This window comes from Pseudorasbora parva, chromosome 22, assembly GCF_024679245.1.
Source record: "Pseudorasbora parva isolate DD20220531a chromosome 22, ASM2467924v1, whole genome shotgun sequence".
NCBI lineage: Eukaryota > Metazoa > Chordata > Actinopteri > Cypriniformes > Gobionidae > Pseudorasbora > Pseudorasbora parva.
This window is the reverse complement of record NC_090193.1, coordinates 32887949-32912174: the sequence shown is the minus strand read 5'-3', so window position 1 is coordinate 32912174 and position 24226 is coordinate 32887949. Positions and strand designations below refer to the sequence as shown.

General features: G+C 39.9%; 1 protein-coding gene across 1 annotated transcript in view; it reads right to left on the bottom strand.

Annotated features, from left to right (window-relative positions):
* Positions 1-5043: 5043 nt before the first annotated feature.
* The window catches only part of gnai2a (guanine nucleotide binding protein (G protein), alpha inhibiting activity polypeptide 2a), a 78694-nt gene continuing 59511 nt past the window's right edge, over positions 5044-24226 (bottom strand). Inside the window, exons 4-9 of the mRNA XM_067432295.1 lie at positions 21607-21767; positions 15870-15998; positions 13382-13511; positions 11413-11566; positions 6159-6376; positions 5044-6071 (exon numbers count right to left, since the gene is read on the bottom strand). Of these exons, the coding sequence (XP_067288396.1) occupies positions 6186-6376; positions 11413-11566; positions 13382-13511; positions 15870-15998; positions 21607-21767 (765 nt within the window). The 3' untranslated portion in view covers positions 5044-6071; positions 6159-6185. The remainder of the gene's footprint in view (positions 6072-6158; positions 6377-11412; positions 11567-13381; positions 13512-15869; positions 15999-21606; positions 21768-24226) is intronic.

Sequence of the window (24226 nt, the reverse complement as noted above, 5' to 3'; positions counted from 1 at the left end):
AGCTTTACAAGCTTTCTGAATATGCTGCAGCTGCATGCTGCTGAATCTGCATATTAGTGCTCTTTTCTGTCATTGTTAATTACCTCTTTAGTAAACCTATACATAACCAGCAAAAGCAGCAAAGCTTGAATCTCTTCCATACTCGTTATTAATTTTTTTTCACCATGTAAACGACCTGACCGATTACTTTTAAGTGTGTGTCCTTACATGACGTGACGGCGCGCGCCGCGCTCATGTTGACAAGAGAGGAAAGTACATTTTTCTGAGGGGTAAACTTTTTATTTCGTAAGTTATGAAGATAATGTTGGAGTAATGACACAGCGTATATTGCCCCAGGCAGTTTTTACTTTAACTGCGCATGACAGAAGATTTTTTTTTCTGAGATGATTATTACACTTTACAACAAATAGCTATAAATAATACTGTATTAGTCCTGGTGGCCGTTAAGAGTTGCTATGGCTACAGTAAACACATTCCAGCTGCTGGAGAAAACAGCGTTGACATTTTTGGTGCGGCAGACAAACTGCATGTGACAAAATGATTGCGATTGAAAGTCATCACATGTAAACACCAGATCGGTTTAGATAACGTCTCATGTAAACAGATCACTAAATCTTTCAATCGGTACACACACAAATGATTACTGTCCTTCACTGATTTGGAGGAACAGTCGCGCGCAGTCCTACATCACCGGACTAATTTGCCTAATCTTCTCGGAACTTTATCGTGGTCGAAACCGGTCGAAACGCAGACAGCTGCAGGTCTGGGGGGGAGAAAAGTTCCTGTAAAAAAGTTCCTGGTACAAATAGTTCCGGGTAATTTTGGTGGAAACGGCTTACAAGCGTAATGAAGGACATCCATATGTTGTACATTAAAATTCTTCACATTTCTCTTTCTAGATCAACAGCAGACTGGATTATGACACTGATGGAGCTGCATTTAATAACTGCCGATATGAACAAGTCACAAATCTCAAAAATAATAATTTTCAGAGCATTTTTATTTTTTTAAATTATCATTAGAATCCCATTTTGTTCTCTCAGGGAGTCAATACACAACATGTACCAGACAATGTGATAAAAATAGCATTTAATAACATCAGATTTGATAAACAAATTTAATTTTTAATTGAAATGAACTAAATCACTATGTATTTAAGATATACAAATTCCACCAAACACATGCAAGTGAATTTGAATTTAGCTCTGAGAATAAATTCCCTGACAAGCAAACTAAATAATAAACATTTCGTTCTTTAAGTTAGATGGCCATATGACGTTATTTGAACTAAAAATGCTTTTGAAATCTGTATGAACTGCTGTCAAATGGGATTCCAGTCCCCTTTTCTCTCCATCTGAATCCAGATCCTGATCAGCATCACTCTAGTAAATAATTTTGACCCTCAGATTGTGGGTCTGTTAGTGCTGGAAGAAGCCCGTTGTGGGAGTCTTGAATGCAGTCGGTCTAGCCTGGCCCTTTAATTCCCTCTGACTGGCCATCTCTGGAGGAGCCTCCGGTTTCACCATTGATCCAGTTGGAGGTGAGATCATATGGATCATCCAAACATAAATGCTCAAAAATGTCCCATTATACTAAAAAAGGGGCATTTTAAACTAGGCTAATATTTAAATTACCCACCACAATAACCATATTGTCCAGCTGCATCCCGCCTGCTTTCTCAATCTATAGGACAGCTGTATTTGGGTACAGAATTGGACTTTGAGGTAAAAAAGCATACAAGTTCAGGTCAGCATGAACTGCTACTTAATTAATATTAGCGTTTAAATAAAATGAATTGAAATTTAACAAGTGGTTCTCAGCTGGCTTAAGTTCTCAGCGATAACTCTCCAGTCTGTGATATAAATGCATCATCTTCACCCTGGCGGCTGGAGATCCCGTTGTCACCCTCAGCTGCACAGACCCCGATAGAGACCCCTAATCAGTGTTGGGAAAAGGGACTTTTAAAAGTAATGCATTACAATATTGTTACTCTCTAAAAAAGTAACTAATTGCGTTACTTAGTTACTTTTTATGGAAAGTAATGTTTTTACATTACTTTTGCGTTACTTTTTAACACCTGGGATGGGCTTGTTTGTTTGTTTTTTAACAAAAAAAAGTTCTATTTTTGGGAAATGTATAAGCCCTTTTCCGCCAAAAGTTAAATGAATAATCCTCAGGAAGAAAGAAATGCAAATTCACACCTGTACAGTAGAGGGTACAGCTCAAACAAACGCTTCAGCTGTGCTGCCGAAGAACGTTTTTAATAATAAATAAAACACAAATGTAATGTTTATCTAAAGTCATTTTAGCCTATTAGTATGGGTGAAGTGGATCATCGAAGGTCAGCAATGCATTACTTTACTAGTTACTCAAAAAAAAGTAATCTGATGATTAACTCTCAAGTTGTAATGCGTTACTCCCAACCAGTGTTGGGAGTCATTAGTTACTGTAGTTTAATTACTTTTCCTTTGAAAAAGTAAAGTAAGCGATTACTCTTTTTTTTAAATCACAGTTACTTCTGATGTAATTGAACTAAATACTAAATATAATTATACATAATACAATAGTGGAATTACCATCAACATTTAAAATCTAACTTTAAAATAAATGTTTTTATCTATCCTTCTCACATTTGTAATACTTTGGGCAGTTAATAAGAATAATTTATGTAGTTTTATATTATGTATTTAAATGAATTAAAAGAGCTGTTTCTTGTCTAACCTTGAATTGCTTAACTCGAGGTTGATATAGGATTTAGAAAGCAATTAAAAAGTAATAGTAATAAGTAATTAAATACTTTTTGGAGAGAGTAATTTGTACAGTAATCTAATTACACTATTGAAGATGTAATTAGTAACTAGTAATTAATTACTTTTTTAGAGTAACTTACCCAACACTGCCCATAATAGCCACATCATTACTTTTCACGATTATACTTTCATCATACACTAACAACAGCCCCTGTTTATGTTGTCAAAGGTGCCGTTTCAAAATGAATGGTCTGAGTCGGACATCTAATAACCTCTTCCCCTGCATGTCAGAAGGTGTCTATGATGACACATGTTTGAGGTCATCACCATTCGGTGTCTGATGGGAAATACAGCACTGAAGTGACACTTTCATCACCGTTGTACATCCATCCTACTACAACCACCACTGTGAGCATTTCCTATCAGTCTAGTGAACAGTAATAATAGATATTCACCATTTCTACATACATATCTGTTTGTGTGTTCTCTCCAGATAACAGAGCCACAGGTGGTGACAATATTGGTGTTGGTTGAGACTGAGTTCTGGGATCCACAGCCCTGGTTTGTGGCTCTGCTTACCATCACAGTTGCTCGGCTGCTGCTCACGATGTGCCTGGTCACATCGCTGTTCGCGATACAAAATTATTAATTGTTTTGGGCGAGACGTTGCAGAAGATGTGACACATGAGCGCGACTGTCAGACATGTCTTTATAGCGCATGGTTTACACAGAAAATGAATGGGGCGAAAAGCTGTCCCTTACAAAGCACACCATAGCCTACTATATCTATAAACATAAACACACATTATAAAAACATCATATTCTGTTCAAAAATACATTGTAATTATAGTTTATGTTAAAATACTATACTTACCATGACTAATAGTATTACTACATCAGCCACCAGTTTACACACGCACATAAAAGGTCCATGTTTACATGGGGATGGAGAAAACTTTTAAACATAAAAGCTGCGCGTTTGACAAGCAAAATACAGCGCGCATGCGCGAACAGCTGAAAAAGCAATGTTTACAAATTCAAATTATACACACACACACACAGCGCATTTGAACGCATACAAACCGCATCATTTTGGAAATTATTTGGGTTTTAGTATACGCAACACGCTAGTTAGTTAAGTTATACGTTTTAACGAGTCTTTCATTCTTTGGTGTAACTTACCCAGTAACGTTAGCCTAGCCTACTCAAGCGAACACAAGGAACGAAGAATCCAGCAGCATTAGATCAGAACGACACGGTGGGTCAAACGGCTAAATCCATTTCTGAGAAGTGGGATTATGTAGAGTAATTGTAAAAATAAAATAAAAAAAACAAGAAAAAAAAAGATATTAGGTTAATATAGCCTAGTATATGGTGCCATTTCACAAAGCAGCCACTAGATAGCAGTGTCACTCTGTCAAAGGCAGCACAACGGGACGTAATGGTGAGTTGCGACCTGTCACGGCCTTTTATTTCACTCTTCAAACACTAATTTAATTAAAATATTAAACCATATTTTCCTTTCGTTGTAGAGGTTTGATGGAAAAGCTCAAGACCCAGGTTAGATTGTGTGAGAGTAATTATAATTGAGAAGCATATGTTCCGAAAATGGCGATTCATTTTAGGGATAGTTCACCCAAAAATGAAAATGAAATCTGCTGAACACAAAATAAGATATTTTGAAGAATGTCAGTAACCAGTTGATGGTTACTGACATTCTTTGTCTTCCATAGTGTTTTAGTGTTGACCCATTGACTTCCAGTGTTATTTTGTTTTGTTTTTTCACACTATGGAATTCGTGGTTTCTATTTAATGATTTCTATCAAATGTTTGGTTACCCAAATTCTTTTTAAAAAAAAAATATTTTGTGTTCAGCAGAAGAAACTGATACAGGTTTGGGTGAACTATCCCTTTAAGCAGATTGTGTGAGGTCTCGCGAGTCGCGACAGTAACAGGACTGAATTGCTTGTTTAATTCAGCAACTGGTGAATGACATTGGTTGAAGCCTCATCTTCCAGTTATCTGATCTCAGAAAAGAAATGAATCATAATGTTCTTAAATAATTAAGGTAGTTAATGTTCTTACAGACATCTCCAGGTAATGGATAGCCAATTTCATCTAAAGCACAATATCCTAAAATTAGAAAATGGTCTAGTTGATGCCCTATGGCAAGTCCTTAAATGTGTATTTAATTACTGCGATTGGATATTAAATGAATTATTCAGCCACTGATGTGAACTTAACCTCCACCGAATGTACACTTGAAATAAAAACCACAGCTGGCACAGCTTCATCTAGTGAATGAACCTTTATTTAAATTAAATCAGTATATAGGACTTTCAAAAGAAAAGAACTTTAATCTTTGCCAAAAAATGAAACAAAACAAAACAAAAAAACACTACCCTTTTTCTCAATTAGATTTCCATAATTAATCACTATTTATTCTTACATGTGAAATCTCCGGAGCAGAAATGTTTACGGTACAGTAGGACGACTGGGGGAGAAAATAAAGTCCATTGTAAACGGAAGTCAAGGCACAAACAGAATGCTAGAAAGAGGAATGAGAAGATAGAAAAGAAGAAAAAAAGATTGTTAGATACTGTTACGTATATACTTTAAATATCATTTACATTTTAGCAGTTCTTTCCCCATTTGTGAAGCTTTTTTTGTGCTTTTTTTTTATTTTTTTAAAGTTTTTTGTTGTTTTTGTACTTTTTTCAATTTAATTTTAAAAAGGAATGTTACGCTGATGTGAACTGATTACTTGTATTGATATATTTGCTATCTTCTATCATGCAGGAAACCTTTTCATTTTGCTATCAACAAGGACGTCATGTAAACATCATAAAAGCGCTTTCCTTTTTCAATCATATTGTATATCCAATGCCTGCTCGTTGTTTAAAAAATAAGCATTATGCAATTAAAAGTTTAATAAAATTTGCACATCATATTCCCTAGAGTAAAATGAAAAAGTATATAAAAACATTTTAATTGCCTCTGCTATTACTTGGAGAGAAAAAAAATGAACAAAAAGAAAAAATAAACAACGAAAAATGGACAATACAACAGTTTCCGATTTGTGGTCACAGGTCAAGGAGTTATTAATACAGATATTAAATGTCAACACAATGATGGGACGGTGTCCGAGGGGATGAGGGAGGGAGGACAGAGGCAAAGGTTGTTGGCAATCATTGAAATTGTGTCGGCCTCCCTCTGAGCTATCAGTCGTCGTGTGGAAACAGGGGTCGTGGTTGGCCAGTGCAGATGCCCGGGACAGATTCCACCCATGCTTCCTCTGGTCATCAAAACGGTTCAAGTAATCTGAAAAAGGGGGAGAAATACGTCAGAATGGCAAACGAAATAGACCATCTTGACAGGACACTCTGGTTTTTGTGCATTTCTTCTTACCTCGACTCGTCTTCCTGTTTCTGTGCTCTAGAATAGCCCACAATCCTTCAGGTTGTTTTTGATGATGACGTCGGTGACCGCGTCGAAAACGAACTGCACGTTCTTGGTGTCTGTGGCACAGGTGAAGTGAGGGTAAATCTCCTTGGTTTCCTTCTTCTTGTTCAGGTCCTCAAACTTGGTGCGGATGTACTCGGCGGCCTCGTCGTAGTTGTTGGCACCTTGTTGAGAGGGGAAATAGGAAGCACAATGAGAAAACAGTAGGGAAAGATAGAGAAATGGGGGGAAAAAAGGTAACAAATAGGAAGCAGGAAAAATAGGAAAACAACGTGAAATCTAAGAACCATTCACAATGATCCCCACTTTGATCATGAACTCTTTTCTCGCCAGCGTTTTTAAAAACAGTTGCCAGCCGCCGCCAGCATTCATGGCCCCCAGAATATTTTGTTGTATCTGAACATGCAATCAATAGAAAGAACTTAAAAAAAAAAGCTTAATGCATTCTCTTTTATCAACACTTGAATGTGGGTAAGTTTCATTAAAAAAAAAGCACCATTTTGAGCAAAAAGCAGAGAAAAATCAAGTTTTTAGACTACATCCAGATCAGATTCAGAACGATGATCAAAACACAGATGGAGAAGATTAAGGTTACACAGTCCTATAGCTCATCCTGGGTCGATTTCATTCAGTAACATTAGGATGTTTTGATTCATATGCTGTTTTATGTTGTTTATGTTTCTTACATATGCTATCGCTTGTGTCTGCTTCTTTTTCACCAGTGATTTGATCATGAGATTCAAATCCCTTTCTGAAGATGCGTAACAGCGCCCCCCAGCGTATAATAGTGAAAACATGGAAAGCATACATTTCCGTCAATGACAAGATAGCGTTGTCTCATATATGACGGAAATTTCGATCAATGGCGGGGAAAGTGTTAAAATGACACAATCTCAGTAAAGCTGCTTGCTCTGTGTTAGATCAATGTCCCATGCACAACTCTGCATTGCATATAATAAACTGCTGGCATTTTGCATATCAACTTTGCTGGACAACCAAAGTGGACCTCATTTGAATAAACCCCTTAATGAGCACTTGAAGTGAACAGCCTCACAAACGACTGAAAAGGCCTGGTTTAAACTAGTTTTTCACATCGAATATGTGCATACTTCAAAGACAATATGAATATGGCATTAACAACACATTTAACTTCTGTAATGTGATGTATTTCAAGGTGGAAATTAATATTCAGCCTGAAATAATGTAGGACACATTTGATTGGAGTGTAAAAAAAAAAAGGCAATGATAGTATTAGTTAATATAATTTTTCCAGGCTGTACAACCTTAAAGAGAGTTAAAAAACAACATGTCCTGATAAACATAATAAAAACACTAATTTCTGACTTTGATTAACTTTTAAATGCTGATATATTAAGTTGGACTGTAAGACTATTAAGTTGGACTGTAAGACTTCACAAGCCCATTATGAAAAAATTAAAAACAAGGGCCGAGACGTCGCCCGGCATGGCGCAGCCGGGGCCCCACCCTGGAGCCAGGCCCGGGGTTGGGGCTCGTATGCGAGCGCCTGGTGGCCGGGCCTTCCCCCATGGGGCCCGGCCGGGCTCAGCCCGAAAGAGCGACGTGGGGCCGCCCTCCTGTGGGCTCACCACCTGCAGGAGGGATCATAAGGGGCCGGTGCATAGTGGATCGGGCGACAGTCGAAGGCGAGGCCCCCGACGACCCGATCTCTGGACACGGAAACTGGCTCTAGGGACGTGGAATGTCACCTCGTTGGCGGGGAAGGAGCCTGAGCTTGTGCGGGAGGTCGAGAGATACCGACTAGAAGTAGTCGGGCTCACCTCCACGCACAGCTTAGGCTCTGGAACCACACTTCTCGAGAGAGGCTGGACTCTCTACCACTCTGGAGTTGCCCATGGTGAGAGGCGGCGGGCTGGAGTGGGTTTGCTTATAGCACCCCAGCTCAGTCGCCATGTGTTGGAGTTCACCCCGGTGAGCGAGAGGGTTGCTTCCCTGCGCCTTCGAGTCGGGGATAGGTTTCTCACTGTCATTTGTGCCTACGGGCCGAATGGCAGTGCAGAGTACCCGGCCCTCTTGGGGTCTCTGGGAGGGGTGCTAGAAAGTGCTCCGACTGGAGACTCCATCGTCCTACTGGGGGACTTCAACGCCCATGTGGGCAGTGACAGAGACACCTGGAGGGGCGTGATTGGGAGGAACGGCCCCCCTGATCTGAACCCGAGCGGTGTTCTGTTATTGGACTTCTGTGCTAACCATGGCTTGTCCATAACGAACACCATGTTCAAGCATAAGGGTGTCCATCAGTGCACTTGGCACCAGGACACCCTAGGCCGAAGGTCGATGATCGACTTTGTGGTCGTCTCATCTGACCTCCGGCCGTATGTCTTGGACACTCGGGTGAAGAGAGGGGCGGAACTGTCAACCGATCACTACCTGGTGGTGAGTTGGATCCGATGGCGGGGGAGGAAGCTGGACAGACTCGGCAGACCCAAACGTACTGTGAGGGTCTGTTGGGAACGTTTGGCTGAACCCCCTGTCAGAGAGATCTTCAACTCCCACCTCCGGCAGAGCTTCGACCAGATCCCGAGGGAGTCTGGAGATATTGAGTCCGAGTGGACCATGTTCTCCACCTCCATTGTCGACGCGGCCGCTCGGAGCTGTGGCCGTAAGGTCTCCGGTGCCTGTCGAGGCGGTAATCCCCGAACCCGGTGGTGGACACCGGAAGTAAGGAATGCCGTCAAGCTGAAGAAGGAGTCCTATCAGGCCTGGCTGGCTTGTGGGGCTCCTGAGGCAGCGGACAGGTACCGGCAGGCCAAGCGGACGGCAGCCCGGGCGGTTGTGGAGGCAAAAACTCGGGCCTGGGAGGAGTTCGGTGAGGCCATGGAGAAAGACTATCGGTTGGCCTCGAAGAGATTCTGGCAAACCGTTCGACGCCTCAGGAGGGGGAAGCAGTGCCCTACCAACACTGTCTACAGTGGAGATGGGCAGCTGCTGACCTCAACTGGGGATATTGTTGAACGGTGGAAGGAATACTTCGAGGATCTCCTCAATCCCACCGACACGTCTTCCTTTGAGGAAGCAGAGGCTGAGGGCTTGGAGGGGGACTCGTCCATCACCCGGGCTGAAGTCATCGAGGTAGTTAATAAGCTCCTCGGTGGCAAGGCGCCGGGGGTGGATGAGATTCGCCCTGAGTACCTTAAGTCTCTGGATGTTGTGGGGCTGTCTTGGCTGACGCGCCTCTGCAGCATCGCGTGGCGGTTGGGGACAGTGCCTATGGACTGGCAGACCGGGGTGGTGGTCCCTCTTTTCAAGAAGGGGGACCGGAGAGTGTGTTCCAACTACAGGGGGATCACACTCCTCAGCCTCCCTGGGAAAGTCTATGCCAGGGTACTGGAGAGGAGAATTCGGCCGATAGTGGAACCTCGGATTCAGGAGGAGCAGTGTGGTTTTCGTCCCGGTCGTGGAACGCTGGACCAGCTCTATATCCTTCACAGGGTGCTGGAGGGTTCATGGGAGTTTGCCCAACCGGTCCACATGTGCTTTGTGGATTTGGAGAAGGCATTCGATTGTGTTCCCCGTGGCACCCTGTGGGGGGTGCTCTGGGAGTATGGGGTCCGGGGCCCCTTGCTTAGGGCAGTACGGTCCCTTTACAACCAGAGCAGGAGCTTGGTTCGCATTGCCGGCAGTAGGTCAAATTTGTTCCCGGTGCATGTTGGTCTCCGGCAGGGCTGCCCTTTGTCACCGGTTCTGTTCATAATTTTTATGGACAGAATTTCTAGACGCAGCCAAGGGCCGGAGAGTGTCCGGTTTGGGGACCACGCGATTTCATCGCTGCTCTTTGCAGATGATGTTGTCGTGTTGGCAACCTCAGACCGGGACCTTCAACATGCATTGGGACGGTTTGCAGCCGAGTGTGAAGCGGCGGGGATGAGAATCAGCACCTCCAAGTCCGAGGCCATGGTTCTCAGTCGGAAAAGGGTAGCTTGCTCACTTCAGGTTGGTGGAGAGTTCTTGCCTCAAGTGGAGGAGTTTAAGTATCTTGGGGTCTTGTTCACGAGTGAGGGAAGGATGGAACGGGAGATTGACAGACGGATCGGTGCATCATCTGCAGTAATGCGGGCGATGTACCGGTCTGTTGTGGTGAAGAAGGAGCTGAGCCGTAAGGCAAAGCTCTCGATTTACCGGTCAATCTACGTTCCTACTCTCACCTATGGTCATGAGCTGTGGGTCATGACCGAAAGGACAAGATCCCGGATACAGGCGGCTGAAATGAGCTTTCTCCGCAGGGTGGCTGGGCGCTCCCTTAGAGATAGGGTGAGAAGCTCGGTCACTCGGGAGGAGCTCAGAGTAGAGCCGTTGCTCCTTCACATCGAGAGGAGCCAGCTGAGGTGGCTCGGGCATCTATTTCGGATGCCCCCTGGACGCCTTCCCAGGGAGGTGTTCCGGGCACATCCCACCGGGAGGAGGCCCCGGGGAAGACCCAGGACACGCTGGAGGGATTATGTCTCCAGGCTGGCCTGGGAACGCCTCGGGGTGCCCCCGGAGGAGCTGGAGGAAGTGGCCAGAGAGAAGGAAGTCTGGGCGTCTCTGCTTAGACTGTTGCCCCCGCGACCCGGCCCCGGATAAGCGGAAGATGATGGATGGATGGATGGATGGATGTAAGACTGCAAATTTGATTTATGTACTACATAGCAGACATTTTTGTATCTGATTATTTATATGCATTATTTTTGTTATAATATTCTAATATTAATTATGTTTAGTGCTGTCAAATGATTAATTGCATCCAAAAAATAAAATGTTGTTTACATAATATATGTGTACAGTGTATAATTGTTATGTATATATAAACACACACACACACACACACACACACACACACACACACACACACACACACACACACACACACACACACACACACACACACAAATTTAAATATAAACACAAACTATTATTTTGTATGTGATTAATTATTTGACAGCCCTAATTATAATAAATTAATATCAAAAATGTAATATGATTTATTTTATTTTTATTGCACAAAAATACCAGGTACAATTATTAAGAAACTTAAAAGGTCTGTATTGATTTCCTGTTTTCTTTAATGTATAGGTAAAGCAACAGCTTGCATTTTATTGAACCAAAGCACTCAAAAGCACTTCTGGAGCACTTGTTCACTTGATTTAGATGATTTATTGGGAAGTTGGCTGTTTTATAGTACCTGCATACTCAGGGAAGCAGATGGTCAAGGGGCTGTGTATGATCTTCTGCTCAAACAGATCTTTCTTGTTGAGGAAGAGGATGATGGAGGTCTCAGTGAACCATTTGTTGTTGCAGATGCTGTCGAAGAGTTTCATGCTCTCGTGCATTCGATTCTGTGGTGGAATTAAGAAACGGTTCAGAATTCAGGACTATATTGATGAATGACAGCCTGAAATATGAAACTACACTACCATTCAAAAGCTTGGGTCAGCAAGTTTTTTTTTTTTTTTTTTTTTTTTAAGAAATCAGTACTTATGTATTAAAATGATCAAAAGTGACAGTTAAGACATTTATAATTTTACAAAATATATATATATTTCAAATGAATACTGTTATTTTGAACTTTCTAGTAATCAAAGAATCATAAAAAAATTTGAAGTAGTTTCCAACTGATAATAATAAATGTTTCTTGAGATGCAAATCACATTAGAATGATTACTGAAGGATCGTGTGACACCGAAGACTGGAGTAATGATGCTGAACATTCAGCTTTGCATCACAGGAATAATAAGAATAATGTATTACCATTTTACTGTTTTGACTACTTTTGATCAAATTAAAACAAAAATCTTACCAACCCCAAACTTTTGAACAGTAGTTTATGCTGTATCATACATGAAGAAGTCTTAAAGGTGCGGTACCAAAACAGCATATTTAATTCAAAAAATAAAAAAAGGGTAAAACGTAGTCACGTAGAACTAAATTAAGGCTATTTATTTATTACTATTAACAAAACAAATTGTGCAGAAGTGTACAAGTGAGCCTCTTTGATTCTTAGTAGGGTCATGGACAGTGAATTATGAACTGATCTGGGGCTAGGCATGTGCCGATATCAATTTTTCATGTTGCGATTAATTGCTGAAGCTTTTATCAAGGTATAGGATATTATCATAATATTGAAATAATTTGCAAAAAAAGTGGTCATAGCATAACAGCTTAAAGAACTAATTTTGTAATAACAAAAATAACTGAATGTTTAAATACAATAATACCATGCACCAAAGATATATACAGCTCTGTAAAAATTAAGAGACCACTTAACATTCAGAAATCAAGTTTAAGTGGTTTCTTAATTTTTTCCAGAGCTATAAAGGTAAAATTTTCAAACAGATTAAAGCACAAAAGAATTAGGCTATAAAGAACAACAGGTAACAAATGACAATAAGTTCTCATTATTTAATGCATTAACTAAAACTGAACAATAGCTACATTTGTTACAGAAAGTATAATGTTTTTGGTAATGTTAGTTAAGAAATACTGATCATTGTTAGTTTTATCTTAGATCCATTAAGTTCTTTTGACTTTGATTTTAATGTTATTAAACAGTAAGAAATTAACTAAAAAAGTATTTTTCATTGTCAGTTTGGTAATAATTAAATAACATGTTAACTAATGAAGTCGTATGTCTCAAAGTTTTACTGAACAATAACAAATCAAAAAAATTCTAATCATTAGGGCATGTTGTAGTCCAGATTAAAACATAAAAATCTTTAAGTTTGAAAAGAAATAGCCTATTAAGTCTTTAAGAATTAAGTATTTGAGGCTGTGATGAACAACATTGAGATTACAAAAAACGAATGGCTGTTTTAGAAACTACACTGGCGTTTGCGGGTTTTTCCGGGGTAACCACTGCATTCTGCAGTTCATCAGCGCCCTCTGCTGACACTGAGCTTCTCATTTACATCTCAACACGTGTCCCTTTGACACAGAATACAGCGGCGTTGAGCATTTATGCGGTTGATGGGCAAAGTATTCTTGAGTGCATTATAAATAAATAAAATATATTGTTAATAAATTATTATTTTATTATTTATTATTTACGATATTTTGAAGTGCCCACAATAACAATATCGAGCATATTCATTATCGGGATATATCGCATTACCGAAAATCGGCACATGTCTATCTGGGGCAAAAGCTATTCTCACCATTTCTTCATCCTCAGCCAGCACCAGGTCGTACGCACTCATGGCCACACAGAAGATAATGGCCGTCACTCCTTCGAAACAGTGGATCCACTTCTTTCTTTCTGAACGCTGACCGCCGACATCAAACATCCTGTGGAGAGAGAGAGAGGAGACATGTAAATGGTCAGCAGTATAAACAAACAAACATATGAGAAATCAATGATAAAAATGCTCTGAACAACTAACAAAGCAAGACAGAAAAAACAGCCTGTTTAATATATCAATGTCTTAAAAAAATTATTATAAAACAATCGGAAAAGGTCCTCCAACCATGTCTTAACCAATAGCAATAGTTAATGCACTATATTGGCAAAAGTATTGGGACAACCCTCCAAATAATTAAATTCAGGTGTTCCAATCACTTTCATGGCTACGTGTATAAAATCAAGCACCTATGCCTGCAGACGCTTCTACAAAATTTGTGAAAGAATGGGTCACTCTCAGGAGCTCAGTGAATTCAAGCATGATAATGTGATAGGTTGCCGCCTGTGCAATAAGTCCATTTGTGAAATGTCCTCACTACTAAATATTCCATGGTCAACTGTTAGGGGTATTATAACAAAGTGGAAGCAAATGGGAACAACAGCAACTCAGTCACGAAGTGGTAGGCCACGTAAAATCCCAGAGCGGGGTCAGCACATGCTGAGTAGCTACAGACCTCCAAACTTTGTTTGGCCTTCAGATTAGCTCAAGAACAGTGCGTAGAGAGCTTCATGGAATGGGTTTCCATGGCCGAGCAGCAGCATCCAAGACTTACATAAAGTGCAATGCAAAGCGTTGGATGCAGTGGTGTAAAGCACGCCACCACTGGACTCTAGAGCAGAGGAGACGTGTTCTCTAGAGTGACGAATCATGCTTCTCTCTCTGGCAATCCAATTGTCGAGTCTGGATTTGGCGGTTGCCAAGAGAACGGTACTTGCCTGCATTGTGCCAAGTGTAAAGTTTGGAGAAGGGGGGTTATGGTGTGAGGTTGTTTTTCAGGGGTTGGGCTTGGCCCTTTAGTTACACAGAAAGGAACTCTTAATGCTTCAGCATATCAAGACATTTTGGACAATTTCATGCTTCCAACTTTGTGGGAACAGTTTGGGGATGGCCCATTCCTGTTCCAACACGACTCCACGCCAGTGCACAAAGCAAGGTCCATAAGACATGGATGAGCAAGTTTGGCGTGGAGGAACTTGACTCGTCTAACCACAACCTGATAGAACACCTTTGTGATCAATTAGAGCGGAGATTGTGAGCCAGGCCTTCTCGTCCAATATCAGTGTCTGACCTCACAAATGTGTTTCTAGGAAAATGGTCAAAAAAGTCCCATAAACACACTCCTAAACCTTGTGAAAAGCCTTTCCAGAAGAGTCAAAGCTTTTATAACTGCAAAGGGTGGGCCAACTCCATATTAAACTCAACAGATTAAGAATTGCATGTTATCAAAACCTTTGGAAAGGTATAATATATTGGTTTAAAGACTCAAAATAAGGTACACTTTTTTAATGGACTGTTTTTATGATGCCAATTTGTCCTATTTGACAATAAAAATGACCTGAGTGCTAGTAAATGATGACAATATTCCTCATTCTAGGTTACATCTAGTTTCCACAAACCATATTTTCTCAGAGCTTGCTTTTGTCCACAGTAAATTTGTGGGAAATTTTCAATATTTTGTCAGCAGAATATCGAGGATGCTGACTCGGTATTCTGATGCCCTTAGAGAGGTTTATTATGTCCTTTCCTCTTCTTTAGGTCTGGACATTCACATGTGTCACTGGCATTTGTTGACATTTGAGTCTAGGCTTTGTTTCTATGGTAATGGAGAGGTTGAAAGCAGGATGGATGAGACGGGAGGGTGGATGGAAGAGCTGGGACTTCCTGTCTGATGCAGTCATTTATTTCTGTCTATCACACACTTGTCTCTATAATCGTGTGGACCTAGAAAGACGTCATTGGCATTTCTAGGAAATTCCGCAATCATCCTCCCTCTTATGTGGCATTTTCTTTTCTTTTTTTACACACGATACATAATATGATTTACAAGTCATTAAATAAAGTAATAGACTATCTTGGACAGCTGGCTTGTGTTTGATCTTTCTAAAGGTTGGGCTGACATTTCTTCTGTAGATTAAAGCAGATGCATTCAAAGAGAATCATTCTAGCCTTTATAAATCCCATAAACTCCTAAAACCAGATGCCCGCAACAGTTTTAAGAGAAATTAATCCCAAAATCTCAGGCCAGAACACATGGATGGCATGGAATTAATTCCTTGATTCCATTGAGTGTTAAAGAGTGTTGCTAGCTAACGGAAATAGTGGAGGCTGTTCGATATGGCAGATGAGTTGTTTGAAGTGTGAATGTGTGTGAACACACGTTAGCGCAGCTACTGGAGAGTGTAAATAAAAAAAGCTGTTGAATCAGAGCGAAATAAAGACATCCGTGTGCATAGAGGTTTCTCACTTGAAGTGTAGGTCTTTGAAGGTGAAATGTGTCTCTACGATGCCAGTGGTCTTCACTCTGGTCCTCAGCACATCCTGCTGGGTTGGGATGTAGTCTGCTTTGGCTATCCTATCCATGTCATTCAGATAACTGCAAAACACACAGGATGGTAACAAAATTCGTTTTTTTTAATAATACCTTTGTCTTCTTTATAAACATTATACTTAATTAATTGTACAGCATTAATAGCATTCCCTTCTAACTATCCAGACACACTTTGTAATATGTTCACTACTGCAAAAAAATACTGTGCATATATTTGAATTTTGGCACCAGCGATGTTCAATATTTTTTTAGGTAATTTAAAGGACAACTCCGGTGAGAAACGAACCTAGGGGTAATTAACAGATGGTTACAGAGTAGATCATTCTCTGGGATGCGTTTTCTTGAAAATCGAATGAAAAGAGTTTTATCTCTAAAAACAGATTAGCTTATAACACTAGTCTATGGGGCACAGGGTAGACACAGAGTGGTAAAATTAAATCGCTAGTTAATACCACTAACAAGGCTAAAAATAGCCTCACACTAACACGGTAGCATAATGAGGGTCCCTACATGCAAACCGAAGCATTGAGAACTTTGTAAGAGTACAAACAGTTTAATAAGATACGTTGTAAACATAGTGCCTTACGCGTTCACGGACAGGCGCCATCTCGAAAAACAGTCTCGATGAATCGATCTACGAGCGCTGTTCTAAGTGAGCTGGTCGATAGGAATTAAGTATGTGAAATGTAATAACATGGACATTTTTTTATTTATTTATTTATTTTCTCTGTTGTGTTCAGTGTTTTCTTCCGGAAACAACGGACCATATGAGATTCCAAGTCACAGTTCATCACTTAGCAGAGCTCTCGTCGCTCGATGAGTCGAGACTGTTTTCCAAGATGGCGCCTGTCCGTGAACGCGTAATGCACTATGTCTATAAACTGTCTTCTTATTAAACTGTTTGTACTCTTACAAAGTTCTCAATGCTTCGGTTTGCATGTTGGGACCCTCGTTATGCTACTGTGTTAGTGTGAGGCTATTTTTAGCCTTGTTAGTGGTATTAACTAGCGATTTAATTTCACTACTCTGTGCCCCATAGAGAACGATCTACTCTGTAACCATCTGTTAATTACCCCTAGGTTCATTTCTCACCGGAGTTGTCCTTTAATGCAAAATATTTCACACTTCTGTCTCTCAGTTGTATCAGCATTGGTGTGAACGAGCCTTGTAGATGATGTTCTTATGCAAAAGACTGTTTGGAAATCTGATTAGACTGCACACAGAAGAACAGACGAACCGCCTTAGTCTAGGAGGCTGCGACAGTGACAATGCAGATCTTCATTCAGCTGCCAATCAAGCCTCACAGTAACACAGCTTGGATAAGCTGCGTAGGCAAGAACTCCTGCCAGCAATGCTGAATGTTATTGCTCCACCTCACTACAACTCATTCGTACGGTTCCATGACTAATCAAGAATTCAAGTCATCAATAATCACAAGAGAACAACACAAGTTCCTCCAAGCTACTTTATTTCTTAAGCCTTGTTTACACCTTAAGATGCGTTTTAGTCGATCAGATCACATTCCTGTTTACACTGGTGTCGTTTGTCCACGTTCAACCACTTCTGTCCGGATTTCTTTGAGGGAAGGGTCTAATTGTATGTTTTTTCAGATCTTTCAATTTAATGGGACAAAATAAGCTCACGTAATTTACATATGAACATGAAAGAAGACGATGGGGAAAAAACAGAAGTTTCAATTCTGCCATGATAGCCACTAAAAACCAGTTAGAAACCAGGAGAAAACACTGAGCGTGGTGCATTTTTTTGTCTTCAAACCAAACTTGGGTCTCCAGCCAACAGTCCCTTTTCACATTTCTGGGTTTATCAGAAGTGGAAGTCGTCACAGTTGGGATACATTTTATAGCAGTGAATGAGAGTATACATTAAATATTTTTTGTGTTTCCATTTGCTCAAATAGTGATTTCACAACTTTCAAAAAGAGGGGAAAAACTAAGTGAGATTGATAATGGCAGTGAAAAGAGATTTCTTTTTTTTTTCCATCACTCCCATAGACGCTGTATTAGAATAGAAACACCTCCACAGCAGCAGCAACTCATTTTTTGTAATTTGATAATAATACAAAATAATATAATATGTAATATAATATAGAAATATAATACAAAGTATTAGTGTAAAAATTAAAAGGCAAAACACTGCAGGATTTACGATATTGAGGACTGTTAAAACCAAACGGCAACCTCCCCCAGTTTCTGTTGAAGCCAATACGGAAGTATTGAACTGCAATTCCTTGACTGGCCAATAGGGACAGGCTCCAGAAGGGAACAGAATCTCATTGCATTGCTGGCATGTTAAAATGCCCAACTTTACAGCAGAAAAAAAACATGGTTTACAGCCTGGTGCAAATTGTGGTTTTGGTCTATAAGGCTGTGACGGGGTTGAATTTTCTTATTCCTTCACATTATATAAAGCCTTAAAATTCTGCATAATTAAGGGTGTGGCCACTTTGATTGACAGGTGGATAGCCATTTATCTGCTGTCTGTTAGTCATCGCGTCACCTCAGCTCCGCCCACGTCTCGCCCATTTTCTATTATCCGGTTGTGACACGAGATGATGCGCTGCTAAAGATGGCAATAGCCAGCTCGACTCTACTTTACACTTCAAAACGGCTCTTCAGTATCTTGTGGGTGACGTCACTACGTCCATATTTTTTTACAGTCTATGGTTAAAACGCATCATCACAGTTTGTGAAAAAAGTGTATATAAAGTTTAAGTCCCATCTGGCTAGCACACTTCCAATAATGTCAGTAGGCAGAGAGTAGGCGGCCTTTTGTGACTGAACACATTCGACCACATGAGCGTTTACACTACGAAAGCAATCCGGTGAAGTGCGTTTTCAACCATCTTTGGAAGTGGTCGAAAGTGGACAAGCTCAAAAAGTTTAAGACCCCTTTAACACATGTATATAACGTTGTCCACTTGTGATCCGATCGATTTTAAAGGTGGAATAGGTCATCTGGGAAATGCCAGCTTTAGCCTGCTAGCATTCGAAATGAAATCATACAAACCCTCCGTCCAAACAGCCGTCCAAAGCCACGCATCCTCCAAAGCACATGAACGCACACAACAACCAGAGACAATGTTATTGGATTACAAAATGTGTCATTCACCAGAGAGAAAACTTTACAGTACAGTGAGTAACAGTACTACAATAACCAACGTAACCAAGTGCATTTGATGGTCCTACATATTCCAAACACAATATACATTTATAAAAATATATTTAAACCCCTTAACATTGTTATCAAGATATAATGAGACTTTCAACCAGCATGACAAAAAATGTTTCTGTAGAGAATCACCTTTTGCTCCTTTATTACCAGGCGTAACCAGGGCTGTAGTTGTTAAATGTTTATCAGTCCTGAGAGCAGTCTCTCAATATTGTGCGGCTCCCCACAGACACTCGCACTCCACTGGAATCCTCAGGCACAAAACAATCAAGCACAATCTAAATCGAATTGAAAATTGCTGATAATCCCTCTTCACAAAGCATGGCTTAGAGCGACCTTTGTAGTTCTTACCTACTGCGACCAAAAAACCCCTCAAAAAAACATTTAGTTTCACATTTCGGCATGAGTGAGCTTTGTTTTGGGGGAGGGCTCTCTTGAAGACTTATTTTATTATTCACATTTAAGTACCGTGGTGTGCTCTGATTTATGCAATGAAATATCTAGCCTGTAGGGTGCAGGACTATGGGCTGTGCTGACTGTGTATAGAGAGAGATTAATGACCACCTGCTATCATTTAAGGTTCTGGGAATTAAAGTCATGTCTCTGATAAACGCAGCTAGAGTTTATCAAAGCCAAGAGTACAGTCTGACACTGATCTCTAATGAGAACAATACACCAACGCTAGGCGCTTAATACAGTGGCTGTTCAAAATATCACACTAGTATAAAACATCAGATGCATACTATTTACTGATGTAGACACTACTAGTATTGTTATTCTGAACACATTACTGGTAAGTGTGTATGACAAGCTCTGTGCAAAGAGACAAAAATATGGTCTTGTCTTTGATGCACAGGAAGTTTGTCTTTGTTTTTTTTTTTGTTTTTTTACTGGAACAGGAGCGGTGCTTGACGTCTGAATCTGGTTAAGAGGCTGGGAAGATTTTGGGAAACTTGGCCAAAAATATGTTCCACTTCCAGGCCCCTTTGTTCCAGTGAAGACTAATCTTAATGCTACATCATACATTGGCTTTCTAGAGATCTGTGTGCTTCTAACTTAGTTTTGGGAGGACAGTTTTCTAACAAAAGATGGATTGTACATGAGCATCATAAAGAAAGGGCCGACCAAGTCTGAGGCAGAAGAATTCCACAAGCCTTCACAAAGTGCCAACCTAAACTCCATTAGACACCTTTGGGATGAATTTGAATGCTGAAACCTAATGTCTGAAGCTAATATAGCTGTGAAAGTTTTATTTATGTCTCATAACTCTGCAATCTCTTTCTTCTCACTTTATAACAATTTAAAAATTGAAATCTATATTTCATAATCATTTATTTATTTGGCACGTAGACGCCTTAGCATCGGTGTCCTAAATATCCTGTCAGGGATTATTTTACAATAATGATGGATAATAATAAGAAAAGTAATACAAATTTGTTCTTCAGTATTATTTTATGACTGTAACAAAGTAAGACTTACCAGTCTCTCTTGATCTATTTAATGCATCCTAGCTGATTAAAAGTATACATTTCTTTCTTTAAACAAAAAAAAACAAAAAAACTTTGAATTCCAAACCTTTGAACGCTAGTGTGTATCTAGCGGGTTTCTATTTTTATTTATTGGTTTTAATATAAGCTAATTATAATATCTATAGAGAGCATCTCTCTAAAAGGAGGTTTAGTTTTTGTTTTTGACAGATATTTTAGCCTCTGTTCTGCGGGTGGGGAAGGAGTGGCTGCCTCTGTGAAACCACACTTCTCTCCACCCACCCACACACAGGCTGTAAAATCTCACATAAACATCTGCTGAACCTAGCAAACACAACTAAATATTATGAAAACTAAGATTAGAACTCCCGTTATCCTTCACCAATCTCTTTTCCCACCAGCAAATGACATCATAATTCATTTCCTAATTTAAGGCCAAATCGACTGTGATCCCCTAGTGAGGGACTGTTCCGCCTACCCCTGATTGATTCTGAGTGCATCAAGCATGGGAAAATTCATGGAAATCCTGACCCAGGCCAACCCTCCATTTAATAGCAATTGGTTTCTCAACGGACCGTTAACTGTTAATGCCAGAGTTTCTGCTCGCTTTGACATATCGATCTGATCCTACCCGCTCTCATCACACAATTTCATCTTTCTATCCCTTTTGAATTTAAATTGACTCTTGGGTAAGTGTCAGCTTTAGTTTAGCTGTTCATTTAGAAAGTCACTTATATTATTTTGATCTATAGCAGAGTGGTTTTGGTGCCTATATACAACTTTTGAATATTAAAATACATTTATATTCCAAGAAAGATACCCACAGTGCTATAATGCACCACCCTGTTCCATCTGTAAATGCATATTTATCATCTGACAGGCTGAGCATTATGAGCCATGATATTTGCCTTCTATGAATATTGACAAATGGTCAAAAGTCAATATAGTTTCTGACCAATAACAGAGTGAGAACTCACTATGCAGCGGAGTCGTTGAGCTGGTACTCTCTGGCGCGGGTAAAGCAGCTCTGTACCCCTCCATCAGCCCACAGTCTGGTGATGACATTCGACAGGTCATCAGGCAGGATGCCCTGTTCCTCTGCCGCCGCGGCCAGGGCAAACAACTGACGGGCATCATCCTAGAAAACAAACAAATACACAGATCCACATTAACACACAGATAAAAAGAAAATAGTACACACACAAATAAACACAAGGCATATACATTATAAATATTTATTTAAAATGTTCTAAAACTGGTTTATTTTTTCATTAAATCACATAATAAAAATAACACAGACAAACATGCACACACATATATATACATATATATATATACACACACATATATATATATACACACACACACACACACATATATACACACACACATACATTATATATATAGTCCTGTCGATTGATTAAAAAAATTAACTAATTAACCACACATTTTTCTAGAATAAATAGCACAACATTTAGTTACATGATTTACTATGAATGAAGGCCAGTATTCTCAATTTTAGCCATTCATTATAGCCATTCAACATTACAGTATAATTGAAAGCTATAATGTTAACATTTAATAGGATTTTTAAAATATAACAAGCGGCTTTTATTTATTTTTTATTTAAGTGAACTTAAAACAATCTTCACAAACATATTGTAATAAATGTCACATTTATCGGTGCTTTTAATATTTTAATGCTCAACGCTAAGGGTTTTGTCATTTTCATACTGTCGGGCCGGTTCGGATTTAGCATTAAGTGCATAAAAAATTGTTTTTGTTGTTTTTGACCCATGTAATCTTGTAAACAGTGCTTTAAGATTTTCAAGTAGGTTTAACAGGTAAATATACAGAAACTGAATGATCAAACTGTCACTGCATGAATTATAAATTGAATATAGATTAATACTTAATAAAGCTAGAAAAGTTGTTCAGCCGAGAGCAGTGAGTAATTTTCTCTTTGTCTTGTTCATTGATTAACATTTATGACAGACAGCAGCAGGTCTATTAAGCTGCTGTAACTAAGACCTCATGCACTTTTTCTATGTTCATTTAATTAACACTTTTTAACTAATTTAAGACTGCTTTCGAGGACACTCAAGACAGGAAGAGAAATCATTTAGTGTTTTTGTCCATTCAAGCATGAATGATAATGTGTGTGTATGTAGAGAGAGAGAGAGAGAGAGAGAGAGAGAGAGAGAGAGAGAGAGAGAGAGAGAGAGAGAGAGAGAGAGAGAGAGAGAGAGAGAGAGAGAGAGAGAGAGAGAGAGAGAGAGAGAGAGAGAGAGAGAGAGAGAGAGAGAGAGAGAGAGACCAGTTGAGAAAGCATTTTGCATTTCCTAGACATCCAATATCATGAGGACCTACCAGTTACATGGTGGCATTCTGGGAGTGGGGACGTTTTTGCTGTTCTTGCTGTGCGTCGCACATGTGTGTGTGTGTTTTGGAGGGGGTTACTTGATTTAGAGATTTATTTGCCAGGCAGGTTAAAAGTGCAGTATACAAATGTGAGCTATGCATTATCCCCTGAGAAAAACACAGCTCGAGGGAAGGAGCCTATGAACCAGTTCTGACTAGCTCTACCCTCTAGATTCTACTATCATATCTGAGTCTCCATCCATTTGACGACTGTCTTTGCAGCCTGACTGTCGGTCTCCTACATGTTTTCCTCTGCGGATCTCTCAGAACTACAAAAATAACCGTCTACCTACATATCTGTCTCTCTCCTCCCAGAGAGCATGTTGAAGGAATGGAGTGTCAAGCCAAAACCCCTCCCACCATGGAGCTGAACTAGGTCACAGGAAGTCAGCCCTGGGGCGGAACATGGGAGCCATGAGCAGAAGTGATGGGCTGAGAGACGTGTGACTCGACCGACCCTGCGCTTCTAGGGGACGTGATGAATTCTTAAACTGTGTGCTACTGTAGATTATACAGACACCGTAAAGGTGAAACGACACAGTGTTTCGCAATTCAGAAGTTAAGCAGCTTGTAAATTCAAGGAATGCTTGAATATCTATTTCAAAACAGGAATATTATAAGTTATTTTACTAGGTGGAGGGAAAAAAGCCAACAGATATGAACAGATAGGACAGAATGGTTACAGGCCTTTTAAAAGATTTACAGCCTCAAGAGAAGAGAGCAGGAGAGAGAGAGGGAAAAAAATGAGGAGTTACAGCGATCAGCCCCATGGGATGCTGCTTTCCACGTGTCTTAAGCACACTGCTCAAATTGTGACATATGGTTAACACATGCACTCACTCATATGGTTTAAAAGGCACACTGGACGATGTGCAGCATACTCAAATCAAACATAGGGACAGCTAAAGATGGTGATTTGTGAGGTCTACTAATGTATTTAGATGATCTTGTTTTTTTTTTTTTTTGGAATACTCTTCACTTTCTACTACATGCCTGAAATCATCGTGTATAAAACAGCAGGGCTGCACGATTCAGGGGATCTAATTAGCAATTTTTCGGATAAAAGCCGAGATTTAAAATGCAATTATAATTTTTTTATAGTACAGTAAAACTGTAAAAACATAATACTAATATTTATGGCTTTTTTAAAGCTTTTATTTTGGCAGAGAACTGCGG